The sequence below is a fragment of the Scyliorhinus canicula genome, chromosome 14 (assembly GCF_902713615.1).
Source record: "Scyliorhinus canicula chromosome 14, sScyCan1.1, whole genome shotgun sequence".
Classification (NCBI taxonomy): Eukaryota; Metazoa; Chordata; class Chondrichthyes; order Carcharhiniformes; family Scyliorhinidae; genus Scyliorhinus; species Scyliorhinus canicula.
In genome coordinates, this window is record NC_052159.1 from 60,623,269 (window position 1) to 60,638,955 (window position 15,687).

Here is a 15,687-nt window from a genome sequence, read left to right on the forward strand (position 1 = left end):
GGCGAGTCCAGAACTGGGACACTGTTTTAAAATTAGGGGTCTCCATTTTAGGACAGAGGTGAGGAAGTTTTTCTCTCAGGGGTTGTGCAACTTTGGAAGTCTGTCCTAGAAGGCAGTGGAGGTGGATGGTCACTGAATATTTTTAAGGTGGAGGTCGATATATTTGGGTTAGGTAAGAAAATCAAAGGGTATCGGGGCAGATGGGAATGTTGCATGCGAAAAACAAACAGATCCGCTATAATCTTATTGAATAGCGGAGCAGGTTCGAGAGACCGAATAGACTACTTCTGTTCCTATTTTGTATGAACATACAAGATCCAGAGGGGACTTGATAGAATCGTTGTTTCCCCTTGTTGGGCAGACTAGAACTAAGGGACACAATATAAAAATGAGAAGTCTCCCATTTAACACAGATGAGAAGAATTTGTTTCCTTTCAGAGGGTCATTTGTCTGTCAAATTTTGTTCCTGCAGTGCAGGCAGGGACATTGAATATGTTTAAGGCTGAAATGGATAGCTGACAAGAGAGCTCAAGTATCTAGGGGGTAGAAAGGAAAGCAGAAGCTATAGACCAGTGATGATCCTATCCAATATGGAGCAGGTTCAAAGGACTGAATGGCCTACTCCTGCTCCTAATTCACATTGCCCACAGTGCAAATATAGAAGAGATCAAGTTCAATGGCCACAGCAGTCTTGTCTCTCTCCAAAATAGAAGGGCAGCAGTTTGCAACATTAAAATCTACAAGCCAAATAGCAACATGCCATGCCACAGAATAAATTGACTGTTTATTAGCCAAACATTACATAATGCTGTCTCACAAAAAAAAAGGGTAGTGCAGGGCTCTAAAGGGAGGGGCTTTGGCCAACATCTTTGTGCATACAATTAGCTAAGCATTTAGTTTGCTGCCTTGTATGGACCATAAATGTTCTACTGCAGGAACATGAAATGAAATGAAAAATGAAATAGACATCAGCACAGTGATAAATTGTGGCAGTGCAATTTTTTAGAGCCTCTGTTAACAGGACAATTCTGTTCTCATTCATTGCAGAATGTTTTCACTTCCTCCTTTATTGTTTTCAAGTTTGTCGCCCATTGTCACTTCATTAAACATGCAAGGACAGCAACTAGGTTCAAAGCTAATGTTTGGAAATATTCGTAATTCATAGGAGTTCAATTAAAAGATATGGAATTAAGGAATTGCATAAAACAAATAAAACTCTACTTCGAAAACATTTAGTAATTTAAAGCCAAGAATGCTTTGCACACCCCAGAAACTACTAAAGCATTTCGGAATTTGATTAAACCTTATTTAAATCATTGCTTTGGGCAATGGCTCATATCAAATATACACTTTCATTACATTTTTAATTATACTCTTCAGTTTCTCAAACAGATTGGCCAGTTTTACAGAAAGGCACCAAGTCCCAAAAATAAAACTTGATTTTACTCTGCAAAAAAATACACTCTTACTATTAAACTCTGCAGGTCTAGTAAAATAAAATTTGTGCATTTCATGTTAGAGAAGCTCTGTCACCAAATTGGGGTACTTACTTTCCAACAAAATATATTTTAACCAAATTTATGCCAGGCCTAGATTAAGCCCCAGTAAATTTGCTGAATTTCCGGATAAGCTTGCAGAAAAGGCTAAAATGTACATGAAGCAACTCTTTGGAATAGAGAGTTCTTTATCCCTGTAATTAGCAAAAGCACCGTCTTCCAGGCTTCACAGCTTCCTCAGAAGAATGGACAACATTAGGAACCACACCACTCTTAACACCTTCCCACCCTTGTTGGATGGATATGTTTCCCTTTTTGAGCAGCTCGTATATCTCTCGGGTTAGAATAGTGAAAGACTCCTCCACATTTGTAGAATCTTTTGCAGAAGTCTCTATGTATTTCATACCAGATACAGCTGCAAGTTTCTCCGCCTCCTCCTTTGAAACTTTCCTTTGGGTTGCCAAATCACATTTGTGTCCGACAAGCAGAAATATGATTCGATATGGATGAACATGCATTTTTGCTTCTTCCAACCAGTCACGTACATGTTCAAAAGATCTCCGATTTGTGATATCAAACACAAGAAGCCCACCAACTGAATTACGGTAGTAGGAGCGTGTTATGGACCTAAGAAGGGAAGAAGAAAACAGTCAAAAGAGAAATTTTCCTCTTGGAATCAGTGATCAAGTATTTTAAAAGCTAATTTGAGTGTTAATATTTTACTTAGATCTTTGCAACACGTCAATGTAAAGTTTCATGGTAACCAGCCCCCAACGGAAAGAAAGTTCCAACATCAACTAATGTGAAAGTCTCTTGTAAAAACAAAAGTGCAAACACACAAAATGATCTCAAACAAAGAACAATCAGCACAAGAAAAGGTCCTTCGGCCCTCCAAGCCTGTACCGGTCATACCAACCTTTGCCAAAACCCTCAGTACTTCCTTGTGCCATATCCCTCTATACCCATCCTATCCATGTGTTTGTCAAGATGCCTTTTGAATGCCATTAATGTATCTGCTTCCACAACCTCCCCTGCCAGCACGTTCCACGCACTCACCACCCTCTACATAAAAAACCTGCCTCGCTCATCTCCTCTAAACTTTGCCCTTTGGACCTTAAAATGTACCCCGGGGTGACTGACCCTTCCACTGCGGAAAAGAGTGCCTGCCTATCCAGTCTATCCATGCCCCTCAATCTTCTAGACCTCTATCAGGTCGCCCCTCAATCTCCATCGTTCTAATGAAAACTGTCCAAGTCTATTCAGCCTCTCCGCATAGCTAACACCTCCAGGCCAGGCAACATCCTGGTCAACCTCCTCTGCACCCTCTCCAAAGCCTCCACATCCTTCTGGTAGTGTGGCAACCAGAACTGTGCGCAATACTGCAAGTGCAGCCATACCAAGGTTCTATACAACTGTAGCATGACTTGCCAGTTTTTATACTCGATGCCCCATCTAATGAAAGGAATCTTTTTATACAGTTTTCGGAAGTGCCTACTGTTTTGCCTGGGTTACACAGATAAGTGGAAGATCTCTTGCATGAATTCACCTCAGTTTTGTGACACAGCACTGAGCCACCCAACCATGAATGTCCCAGGAATAAATGTTCCTGGAACTGGCTGTGCATTACAATCCAGAATGGGGGGGGGGGGGATGAAAGAGAATGGTGCATGCTAGAGGTGGAAGGGAAAGGTCAAAGGAGAATACAATTCAGTAATTGTCCTTTTTTTCCTTGTTATGACACTGGCAGGAAAGTGCAACTAGGATTTGGAGGACAGGATTGGGTTTCACTTTAATGTCCTCCACACTGATTACAGAACTGGGAATAGATTGTTATCCCCCTCGGGGCACCACGGTGGCGCAGTGGTTGCACTGAGGAGGTGGGTTCGATCCAGGCCCCGGGTCACCATCCATGTGGAGTTTGCACATTCTCCCTGTGTCTAGGTGGGTCTCACCTCCCACAACCCAAAAATGTGCAGTGTAGGTGGATGGGCCACGTTAAATTGACCCTTAATTTAAAATGAAGAATTGGGTATGCTAAATTTAAGTTACAAAATTGATTTTTTTCCCCCTCATTTCTTTTTTTTTTTAAATTTAGAGTACCCAATTATTTTTTTCCAATTAAGGGGCAATTTAGCGTGGCCAATCCACCTAGCCTGCACATTTTTGGGTTGTGGGACCGAACCCCACGCAAACACGGGGAGAATGTGCAAACTCCACATGGACAGTGACCCAGAGCCGGATCGAACCTACGACCTCGACGCCGTGAGGCTGCAGTGCTAACCCACTGCGCCACCGTGCTGCACCTTCCCGCTCATTTCTGATGCCAAGATAGTAGTGGCTTTTGATCCTGGAAAACAGAATTCATTAAAATCACAAATTGCAACTGTAGATTACCATCATTCACTGTTGATTTTTTTTTTTTAAAATCATTTTTATTGAAAAATTTTGATTTTATACAACATTGACGCACCTTAGTAAAATACCGAAAATAACAATAATATTAACAATCATATACATTCGCCCCATCCCCATGAACAACCCAGCATTTTAACAACAACGCATATTAACACACTATAAAGTTACAGAATAAACACTACAATAATGCACCCCCCCCCCCCCCCCCCCCCCCGGGTTGCTGCTGCTATTGACCCAGTTACCTATCTCTGAGCCAGGAAGTCCAAAAAAGGCTGCCATCGTTTATAGAACCCTTGTATTGATCCTCTCAGGGCAAATTTGACCTTTTCCAATTTTATAAATCCCGCCATGTCACTGATCCAGGTCTCCACGCTTGGGGGCCTTGCATCCTTCCATTGTAACAGAATCCTTCGACGGGCTACTAGGGACGCAAAGGCCAGGACACCGGCCTCTTTCGCCTCCTGCACTCCCGGCTCCACCCCAACCCCAAAAATCATGAGTCCCCACCCTGGTTTGACCCTGGATCCAACCACCCTCGACACCGTCCCCGCCACCCCCTTCCAGAATTCTTCCAGTGCTGGGCATGCCCAGAACATATGGGCGTGGTTCGCAGGACTCCCCGAACATCTGGTGCACCTGTCCTCACCCCCGAAGAACCTACTCATCCTAGTCCCGGACATGTGGGCCCGGGGCAGCACCTTAAATTGGATGAGACTAAGCCTCGCACATGAGGAGGAAGAGTTGACTCTGTCCAAGGCATCCGCCCAAGTCCCGTCCTCTATCTGCTCCCCGAGTTCCTCCTCCCATTTAGCCTTCAGCTCCTCCACTGACGACTCCTCCACCTCCTGCATTACCTTATAGATGTCAGACACCTTCCCCTCTCCTACCCACACCCCCGAAAGCACTCTGTCCATCACCCCCTGCGAGGGCAGCAAAGGGAATCCCTCTACCTGTCGCCTAGCAAACGCCTTTACCTGCAGGTATCTGAACATGTTCCCCGGGGGAAGGCCAAATTTATCTTCCAGTTCCCCCAGGCCCGCAAACCTCCCGCCAATAAACAGGTCCCTCAATTTGCTGATGCCCGCCCTTTGCCACCCCCTGAATCCCCCATCCGTGTTCCCCGGGATGAACCGATGGTTGCCACCCAGTGGAGCCTCCATTGAGGCCCCTGTTTCCCCCCGATGCCGTCTCCATTGTTCCCAGATTCTTAGGGTCGCCGCCACCACCGGGCTCGTGGTAAACCTCTTAGGGGAGAGCGGCAACGGTGCCGTTACCATGGCACCCAGGCTCGTACCTCTACATGACGCCATCTCCATTCTTTTCCACGCCGCCCCTCCCCCCTCCATCACCCATTTACGCACCATTGACACATTGGCTGCCCAATAGTACCCCAGAAGGTTGGGCAGTGCCAGCCCACCTCCATCCCTTCCTCGCTCCAGGAACACCCTCCTCACTCTCGGAGTCCCATGTGCCCACACAAAACTCAGAATACTGCTAGTCACTCTCCTAAAGAAGGCCCTGGGGATAAATATGGGCAGACACTGAAAAAGGAACAAGAACCTCGGAAGCACTGTCATTTTGACGGACTGCACCCTCCCCGCCAACGACAATGGCAGCATGCCCCACCTCCTGAACTCCTCCTCCATCTGATCTACCAGCCTGGTAAAGTTATGCTTGTGGAGAGTCCCCCAGTCCCTGGCCACTTGCAACCCCAGGTACCTAAAGCTCTCCCCTGCCCGCCTAAGCGGGAGCCTACCAATTCCTCCCTCCTGGTCTCCAGGGTGCACCACAAACACCTCGCTCTTGCCTAAGTTTAATTTATAACCTGAGAAGGTCCCAAACTCGGCTAGTAACTCCATCACTCCCGGCATCCCTCCCACCGGGTCCGCCACATACAGTAACAGGTCGTCGGCATACAACGACACCCTATGTTCCTCTCCACCTCGCACCAAGCCTCTCCACCTCTCTGAATCTCTCAATGCCATCGCCAGCGGCTCGATTGCCAGTGCAAACAACAAGGGGGACAAGGGGCAACCCTGCCTGGTTCCTCGGTAAAGCCGGAAGTACTCCGACCTCCTCCTATTCGTAGCCACGCACGCCATCGGGGCCTCATATAACAGCCTTACCCATCTAATGAACCCTTCACCAAATCCAAACCTCCCCAACACCTCCCATAGGTACCCCCACTCCACTCTATCGAAGGCCTTCTCCGCATCCAGTGCCACCACTATCTCTGCCTCCCCCTCAATCGCCGGCATCATAATGACATTCAGCAATCTCCGCACATTCGTGTTCAGCTGCCTTCCCTTCACAAAACCTGTCTGGTCCTCGTGCACAACCCCTGGCACACAGTCCTCTATCCTGGTGGCCAGGAATTTTGCCAGCACCTTAGCGTCCACGTTGAGGAGAGATATGGGCCTGTATGAACCACACTGCTGGGGGTCCTTGTCCTTCTTTAAAATTAACGAGATCAGCGCCCGTGACATCGTCGGGGGCAAAGTCCCCCCCTCCCACGCTTCATTGAGTGTTCGCACCAGCAAGGGGCCCACTAGATCCACAAACTTTTTATAAAATTCCACCGGGAACCCATCCGGCCCCGGTGCCTTCCCTGACTGCATCTGCCCGATCCCCTTAACTAGCTCCTCCAGCTCAATCGGCGCACCCAACCCCTCCACCTTCTCCTCCTGCACCTTCGGGAAAGAAAGCCCGTCAAGGAACCTCTCCATTCCCCTCCTCTCCCCCGTTGGCTCCGACCGGTACAGTTCCCCGTAAAAATCCTTGAAGACCTCATTCACCTCTTCCCCCTTCTGCACCACATTCCCACTCTTATCTCTCACTCCAGCAATCTCCTTAGCCGCATCCCGCTTACGCAGCTGATGAGCCAGCATCCTACTCGCCTTTTCACCATGTTCGTACACTGCCCCTTGTGCCTTCCTCCACTGTGCCTCAGCCTTTCTAGTGGTCAGCAAATCAAATTTAGCCTGCAGGCTGCGCCTCTCCCCCAACAGTCCCTCCTCTGGTGCCTCTGCATACCTCCTGTCCACCTCCAGCATCTTTCCCACCAGTCTATCCCTCTCACTCCTCTCGCTCCTCTCCCTGTGTGCCCGGATGGATATCAGCTCCCCACGAATTACTGCCTTCAGGGCTTCCCAGACCATCCCCACCTGAACCTCCCCCGTATCATTCACCTCAAGGTACCCCTCAATACTTGCCCGGACCCTCCTACACACCTCCTCCTCCGCCAACAACCCCACATCCAACCGCCACAACGGGCGTTGGTCTCGCACCTCTCCCATCTCCAACTCTATCCAATGCGGAGCGTGGTCGGAGATTGCAATGGCCGAATACTCGGCCTCCTCCACTCTCGGAATCAGTCCCCTACTCACCACGAAGAAATCTATCCGAGAGTAGACCCTATGTACGTGGGAGAAGAAAGAGTACTCGCGTGCCCTCGGCCTTACAAACCTCCATGGATCCACCCCACCCATCTGGTCCATAAACCCTCTCAGTACCTTGGCCGCCGCCGGCCTCCTACCCGTCCTAGAGCTGGACCGATCCAGTGAAGGATCCAACACCGTATTAAAGTCCCCCCCTATGATCAGACCTCCCGCCTCCAGATCCGGGATCCGTCCCAACATACGCCTCATAAAGCCCGCATCGTCCCAATTTGGGGCATACACACTAGCCAGTACCACCTTCTCTCCTTGTAGCCTGCCCCTAACCATCACATACCTACCCCCCTTATCCGCCACCACCTCCGATGCCTCAAACAACACATTTTTCCCCACCAGAATCGCCACTCCCCGGTTCCTCACATCCAACCCCGAGTGGAAAACCTGCCCCACCCATCCCTTCCTCAGGCGGACCTGGTCCGCCACCCTCAGGTGGGTCTCCTGAAGCATTGCTACATCCGCCTTTAGCCCCTTCAGGTGAGCCAGTACCCTCGACCGCTTCACCGGCCCATTCAACCCTCTCACATTCCAGGTGACCAACCGGATAAGAGGGCGTCCCGCCCCCTCCCCCGTCGGCTAGCCATAGCCCGTTGACTGCCCGCCCCAGGCCAGCACCCCCTGCTCGACCCCGTCCCCATAGCGACAACCCCTCACCTCTGTCCCCCCAGCCCCCACCAGCTCCTTCTTGACCCTACCAGCAGCAACCCGGTATTCCCCTTTCCCCCCCTCCCTTCCCCCCCAGGCTAGGAACCCTCCCAGCCGCGAACCGTCCTCCATTGTACTTCCGTGGGTCAGCTAACTTCTGCTGACCCCGGAAACTCCCGCCAATAGCCCGACCCCTCCCGAAGTGGGATCATCCCCCAATCTATCCCTCCTCCTGGCACCGCTCCAGCGCGGGGAAGAACCAGTTAAGGCCCCGCCTCCCCCGTCACCATCTCCACCCCCCAGCCCCGCAGCACGGGAAACCAGAGGAAAGCCCGCGCTTTTGCACTGCCCCACCACACCCTTCTGACGCAGCTCCCAAATATCAGCCCCACTCCATACCCCCACTCCGGCATAGAATACAACATACCCCCCCCCCGACCCTCCCCTCAAGATACACAGCCCAGACAATGTCCCACAGCACAAAAACAAAAACATAGCAGAACAACCCCTCCGTAAATAACCATATCAAAATTGCAAAAGTACTAAAACAAGAAGAAAACAACAGAAGAAAAAGAGAACACAGCAACAGCAGAATCCAGCACTAATATCTTACAGCCGACCTCGCAACCCCCAACCCCTAGTTCAAGTCCAGTTTCTCCGTCCGCACGAAGGCCCACGCCTCCTCCGGGGAATCGAAATAATAATGCCGGTCCGAATAAGTTACCCACAGGCGCGCGGGCGGCAACATTCCGAACTTTATCTTTTTTCTATAAAGTACGTCTTTCGTCCGATTAAATCCGGACCGCCGCTTAGCCACCTCCGCACTCCAGTCCTGGTAGATCCGCACTACCCCATTCTCCCAATTGCTGCTCTTCACCCTCTTGGCCCAGCGCAGCACGCACTCCCGATCACTGAACCGGTGGAACCTCACCAGCACCGCACGTGGCCTCCTGGCCAGCACCCTGTGCGCTCCCTCCAGCTCCAAGGGCAGATGGAGAGATCCGGCCCACACTAGCGAATTCAGCATTACAGCCACATAGGCTGTCAGGTCCGATCCCTCCAGCCCCTCTGCAAGGCCCAAGATCCGCAGGTTTTTCCGCCTCATGCAGTGATCCAGCTCCTCAAAGCGTTCCTGCCACTTCTTGTGGAGTGCTTCGTGCCCCTCCACCTTACTCACGAGGACCACGGCCTCCTCCTCTCGTTCAATGGCCTGCATCTGCAACTTCTTGATGGCAGCACCCTGGGTGGACTGAATCTCTGACAGCCTTCTGTTCGTTTCCTGCAGAGAGCTCAGTACTTCATCCTTGAATTCTTTAAAGCAGCGCAGGAGATCAGTTTGTTGTTCCTGGGCCCAGAGTCTCCATTCCTCTGGAGCTCTGTCGGTGGCCATCTTGGATCCCTTCCCCCGTTTTTTCTGAGGAGCTGCTGCTGTTTTTTCTACCTTTCCACTCCGAGTTCGAGTCATGGACTGCAGGGAAAGTCGTTCAGCACACCTTCCCCCACCGGGAGACGTCGAAAAATTTCCGTTTTGGGCTCTCAAAAGAGCCGAAAAATCTCTTTAAAACGGGAGCTCCCAGATGTGTGGCTTACTGATCCATCACAGCCACCGGCGGTCTTCAATGTTGATTTTTGATCTCCAATTGGCCATGTTGCAGAACAGCAGCAATATCTATTATATAGGGCAGCACGGTAGCACAATGGTTAGCACAGTTGCTTCACAGCTTCAGGGTCCAAAGTTCAATTCCTGGCTTGGGGTACTGTCTGTGCGGAGTCTGCACGTTCTCTCCGTGTCTGCGTGGGTTTCCTCCGGGTGCTCCAGTTTCCTCTCTCAGTCCAAAGATGTGCAGGATTGGTGGATTGCCCATGATCAACTGCTTTTAGTGTCCAAAAAGGTGGGACTGGGTTACGGGGATCGGGTGGAGGTGTGGGCTTGGGTGGGGTGCTCTTTCCAGAGGCCAGTGCAGACTCAATGGGCCGAGTGGTCTCCTTCTGCACTGTAAATTCTATGATAAGTTTCTATGATATTCAAATCTTTGGTCACAAATGTACTTAAAGTTTGGTATTCAGAAGGAAACTATAAAAACGCCAACAAAGACAGGTATCCAATAATCTCATTAACTGCGAATGCCTTCCCGGTGGCACAGTGGTTAGCACTGCTGCTTCATGGCGTCGAGGACCCAGGTTCGATCCCGGCCCCGGGTCAGTGTGTGTGTTTTTTGCACATTTCCCGCGTGTCTGTGTGGGCCTCACGGCCATAACCCAAAGATATGCAGGATAGGTGAATTGGCCATTATCTTTTTATTAAAACAGTAAAAATATGTACACGGCCAAACGGTACAAACACTAATTTTGTGTTGGAGAAACAGGGTACCCTCCCCTCAGCCCCTTAATTGGAAAAATAAATGTCATCCAAATCTCTTGATTGGGTCAGTATTTAAGTAACTCTTGATCCCTTTTAATCTCTTTTCAGTGAAAACAAAGGATTGGGTTAGATGTTCAGCATCTCAAGATTTTAGCAGCTCCTTTTGATTTGGAAATTTACAGTATCAGTAATTTTTTTAAGATTACAGGAAAGGTTCTGATGCAGTGCAATACTATAATAAAGCTTAAACAACTTTCCGATTCAGACCACGACTAAAATGAATTCAATCCTTCCCTATGTTCATTTCTAATCATTGGAAGTAGAGCTTAATTAGGAAACAATGAAAAAAATTGTACAAGATCCACTGTCCCTGGCTCCTTCACGTGCAAGAAGTGTGTCAAGTTGCAGCTCCTGTTAGACCGCTTGACGGCTCTGGAGCTGCGGATGGACTCACGCGAGGTTGAGGACGTAGTGGATAGCACGTTCAGCAAGTTGGTCACACCGCAGGTGAAAGTTACTGAGAGAGATAGAAAAAGGGTGACCAAAAGACAGAGCGAGAGTAGGAAGGCAGTGCAGGTGTCCCCTGCGGTCATCTCCCTGCAAAACAGATATATGCGCAGCAGGGCAGGAAGAAGAATGGCAGGGCTATAGCGATAGGGGACTCAATCGTAAGGGGAATAGACAGGCGGTTCTGCGGACGCAATCAAGACTCCAGGATGGTATGTTGCCTCCCTGGTGCACGGGTCAAGGATGCCTCGGAGCAGCTGCTGGACATTCTGGAGGGGGGGGGGGGGGGGGGGAGAAAGAGGGTGAACAGCCAGCTGTCGTGGTGCACAGAGGCACTAACGATACAGGTAAAAAACGGGACGAGGTCCTACAAGTTGAATTCAGGGAGTTAGGAGTTAAACTAAAAAGTAGGACCTCAAAAGGTAGTAATCGCAGGATTGCTATCAGTGCCACGAGCTAGTCAGAGTAGGAATGTCAGGATAAATAGGATGAATGCGTGGCTCGAGAGATAGTGCAAGAGGGAGGGATTCAAATTCCTGGGGCATTGGAACAGGTTCTGGAGGAGGTGGGACCAGTACAAACCGGACGGTCTGCACCTGGGCAGGACTGGAACCAATGTCCTGGGGGGGTGGGGGGGGGGGGGGGGGGGTGGGGGGGGGGGGGGGGTTTGCTAGAGCTGTTGGGGAGGGTTTAAACTAATGTGGAAGGGGGTTGGGAACCAATGCGGGAAGTCGGAAGGTAGTAAAACAGGGACAGAAACAAAAGGCAGTAAGGAGGAAAGTGTAAGGCAGAGAAGCCATAGTCAAAAATCAAAAAGGGCGACAGTACAAGGTACAGTGACTGAGGGGACCTCAGGTGAATAGGCCCAGTAATACTAAAAGGAATAAAACGGGAAGTAAAAACGTAAATGGTAAGCAATGTGGCAGGTTGTTACATGAAGATATGGGTTCAACGACAAGGAAAATCAGGAGAAAAGTTCAGAGGAAATATAACTTAGGAGAGGTTAGGATGGTCACAACTGGGAGTTAAATATCCGAGGGTATCAAACTATTCAGGAGGACAGAGTGGATGGTAAGGGAGGTGGTGTTGCTCTGTTATTCAAGGATGACATCCGGGCAATAGTAAGGGATGACATCGGTGCTATGGAGGATAAGGTTGGATCCATTTGGTTGGAAATCAGGAATAGTAAGGTGAAAAAGTCATTGATAGGAGTAGTCTATAGGCCACCAAATAGTAACATTATGGTGGGGTAGGCAATAAATAAAGAAATAACTGATGCATGTAGAAATGGTACAGCAGTTATCATGGGGGATTTTAATCTACATGTCGATTGGTTTAACCAGGTCGGTCAAGGCAGCCTTGAGGAGGAGTTTATAGAATGCATCTGCGATAGTTTCCTGGAACAGTATGTAATGGAACCTACGAGGGAACACGCAGTCCTAGATCTGGTGCTGTGTAATGAGACAGGATTGATTAATCATCTCATAGTTAGGGATCCTCTTGGGTGGAGCGATCACAATATGGTGGAATTGAAAATACAGATGGAGGGTGAGAAGGTAAAATCAAACACTAGTGTTTTGTGCTTAAACAAAGGAGAATGCAATGGGATGAGAGAAGAGGTAGACTGGGAGCAAAGACTTTATGGTGAAACAGTTGAGAACAGTGGAGAACCTTCCAAGTGATTTTTCACAGTGCTCAGCAAAGGTTTATACCAATAAAAAGGAAGGACGGTAGAAAGAGGGAATCGACCGTGGATATCTAAAGAAATAAGGGAGAGTATCAAATTGAAGGAAAAAGCATACAAAGTGGCAAAGATTAGTGGGAGACTAGAGGACTGGGAAATCTTTAGGGGGCAAAAGAAAGCTACTAAAAAAGCTTTATAAAGAAGAGTAAGATAGATTATGAGAGTAAACTTGCTCAGAATATAAAAACAGATAGTAAATGTTTCTACAAATATATAAAACAAAAAAGATGCTGGAATCTATCATCAAGGAAGAAATAGCAAGGCATCTGGATGGAAATTGTCCCATTGGGCAGACGCAGCATGGGTTCATAAAGGGAAGGTCGTGCCTAACTAATTTAGTGGAATTTTTTGAGGACATTACCAGTGCGGTAGATAATGGGGAGCCAATGGATGTGGTATATCTGGATTTCCAAAAAGCCTTTGACAAGGTGCCACACAAAAGGTTGCTGCATAAGATAAAGATGCATGGCATTAAGGGTAAAGTAGTAGCATGGATAGAGGATTGGTTAATTAATAGAAAGCAAAGAGTGGGGATTAATGGGTGTTTCTCTGGTTGGCAATCAGTAGCTAGTGGTGTCCCTCAGGGATCAGTGTTGGGCCCACAATTGTTCACAATTTACATAGATGATTTGGAGTTGGGGACCAAGGGCAATGTGTCCAAGTTTGCAGACGACACTAAGAAGAGTGGTAAAGCAAAAAGTGCAGAGGATATTGGAAGTCTGCAGAGGGATTTGGATAGGTTAAGTGAATGGGCTAGGGTCTAGCAGATGGAATACAATGTTGACAAATGTGAGGTTATCCATTTTGGTAGGAATAACAGGAAAAGGGATTATTATTTAAATGATAAAATATTAAAACATGCTGCTGTGCAGAGAGACCTGGGTGTGCTAGTGCATGAGTCGCAAAAAGTTGGTTTACAGGTGATTAAGGCGGCAAATGGAATTTTGTCCTTCATTGCTAGAGGGATGGCGTTTAAGACTAGGGAAGTTATGATGCAATTGTATAAGGTGTTAGTGAGGCCACACCTAGAGTATTGTGTTCAGTTTTGGTCTCCTTACCTGAGAAAGGACGTACTGGTGCTGGAGGGTGTGCAGAGGAGATTCACTTGGTTAATTCCAGAGCTGAAGGGGTTGGATTACGAGGAGAGGTTGAGTAGTCTGGGACTGTACTCGTTGGAATTTAGAAGGATGAGAGGGGAATCTTATAGAAACATATAAAATTATGAAGGGAATAGATAGGATAGATGCGGGCAGGTTGTTTCCACTGGCGGGTGAAAGCAGAACTAGGGGGCATAGCCTCAAAATAAGGGGAAGTAGATTTAGGACTGAGTTGAGGAGGTACTTCTACACCCAAAGGGTTGTGATTCTATGGAATTCCTTGCCAAGTGAAGCAGTTGAGGCTCCTTCATTAAATGTTTTTAAGATAGAGATAGATAGTTTTTTGAAGAATAAAGGGATTAAGAGTTATGGTGTTCGGGCCGGAAAGTGGAGCTGAGTCCACAAAAGATCAGCCATGATCACATTGAATGGCGGAGCAGGCCCGAAGGGCCAGATGGCCTACTGCTGCTCCTAGTTCTTATGTTTCTTATGAAAACTTAAAAACCAAAACAAGATGCAGCATGAATCGAAAACCCAAAAGAACTTTATTGCGTATAAGCTATGAGATGACAAATTATCTCCAATCATCTTTTGACCAAACACTAAGTATATAGAACCTTTTCTTCAGAGATTCAAGAAATGGTGATGCTTGGTGCACCCCCCTCCTCCAGGCCCAGCAGTTATTATTATTATTAATAAAGTGAATTATAATTGCTTCACACAGGCACTTATTTTGGATCTAAGTAAATGAACAAATTCTCCCACAAGGAAGATGACTGTTCAGACAGCCTGTTAAATAATTTAAGGCCAGGCTATATTATAAGGATCTCGAGGTCTCTCTTCAAATATTTGTATAGTGCCACATTCAGAAAATACAAGGGAGAGGTGGGTTCTTCAAACTGCTTAAAGAAAAACTACAAGAGATATTTTACTTTGCTAATTTATTTATCAATTTATTAAAGGAACCATTTAACCTGCAACACACTTTTAAGTGGATAGTCTTAGTTCTAATAGAGAATCTAATGAAAAAGACTATGAGCACAATGCTCCAGCTAATATTAATTATGGATATCCATCAAATATTCAAAGTAACTTTTTACCTTAAATCCTCAAGTGCTTCAGTTGTCAGGCAGCTGAACATAGAAGGTTGTCCGCTTTAAGATATACAACCACTCGACAACGGAGAAATAGGAGAGGATTCAAAATACATTTTAAACTTTCCCACAATACCTGATTTCTTAAGAGAAAAACCTTGATACCCTTCTGAACCGGATTACATCATATTTAGAAACTATGGATGCTGCCTCTTTGATTAAACTTCTCCCTTTTACTTAGTCCTTATAATTCATTATTATTTAATTGTCAAAGATGGTCTTTTGTTATCGCCGCGAGTCAATAGCTGGTCAATGTGCACTTACAATATGTTCTAATATCATTCCTGATTTCCAGGAATAGAGATTTTTGAAAGTTTCTTTCTTCGCCAGCTTAAAAGAGTTTGATCCCTAGAATCATGTTCAATTCTAATTCATTGAGCTAAGTTCTAGGGATGTCTCACAAATAGATAATGGTTATTAGTACCAACCTGTTATAGCATTAATCTTCCCTAAATTTCCTTTGCTAGGGAAAAAGGAAAGAGACCCTGTGCTACCTGGTAGACAGTACGAATGAGGTAACACCTAGTTCTAAGGCTAGTACTGCCCGTTCTCTGTACAAAGGCTTCTGGATAAAAAAAGCTGTTAGCCTGCATCAATTTTCTCAATTCTAAAATATAATATCCTAAATATCCATGAATTCTACCTATTTATTCGGGCATTTCTTCCACTTGTTTTTTACCCTTTTTGGTTGTCAGACTGTCGCTGAGCTCGGATACGAACCTGTAGCTTTTGGGTCTTTAGCATAAAGGTAGCCCTGTATAGTTATGCACCAGTTTCAGTATCTTTGTCTTAACTAGATAGTCAGGTCTACTAAT

The 15,687-nt window shown here is 47.3% G+C and overlaps 1 protein-coding gene across 1 annotated transcript in view; it reads right to left on the minus strand.

Annotated features, from left to right (window-relative positions):
- Positions 1 to 764: 764 nt before the first annotated feature.
- The window catches only part of LOC119977619 (ras-related protein Rab-39A-like), a 36,165-nt gene continuing 21,242 nt past the window's right edge, over positions 765 to 15,687 (minus strand). The window contains exon 2 of the mRNA XM_038818760.1: positions 765 to 2,123. Coding sequence (XP_038674688.1) covers positions 1,697 to 2,123 — 427 coding nt within the window. The 3' untranslated portion in view covers positions 765 to 1,696. The remainder of the gene's footprint in view (positions 2,124 to 15,687) is intronic.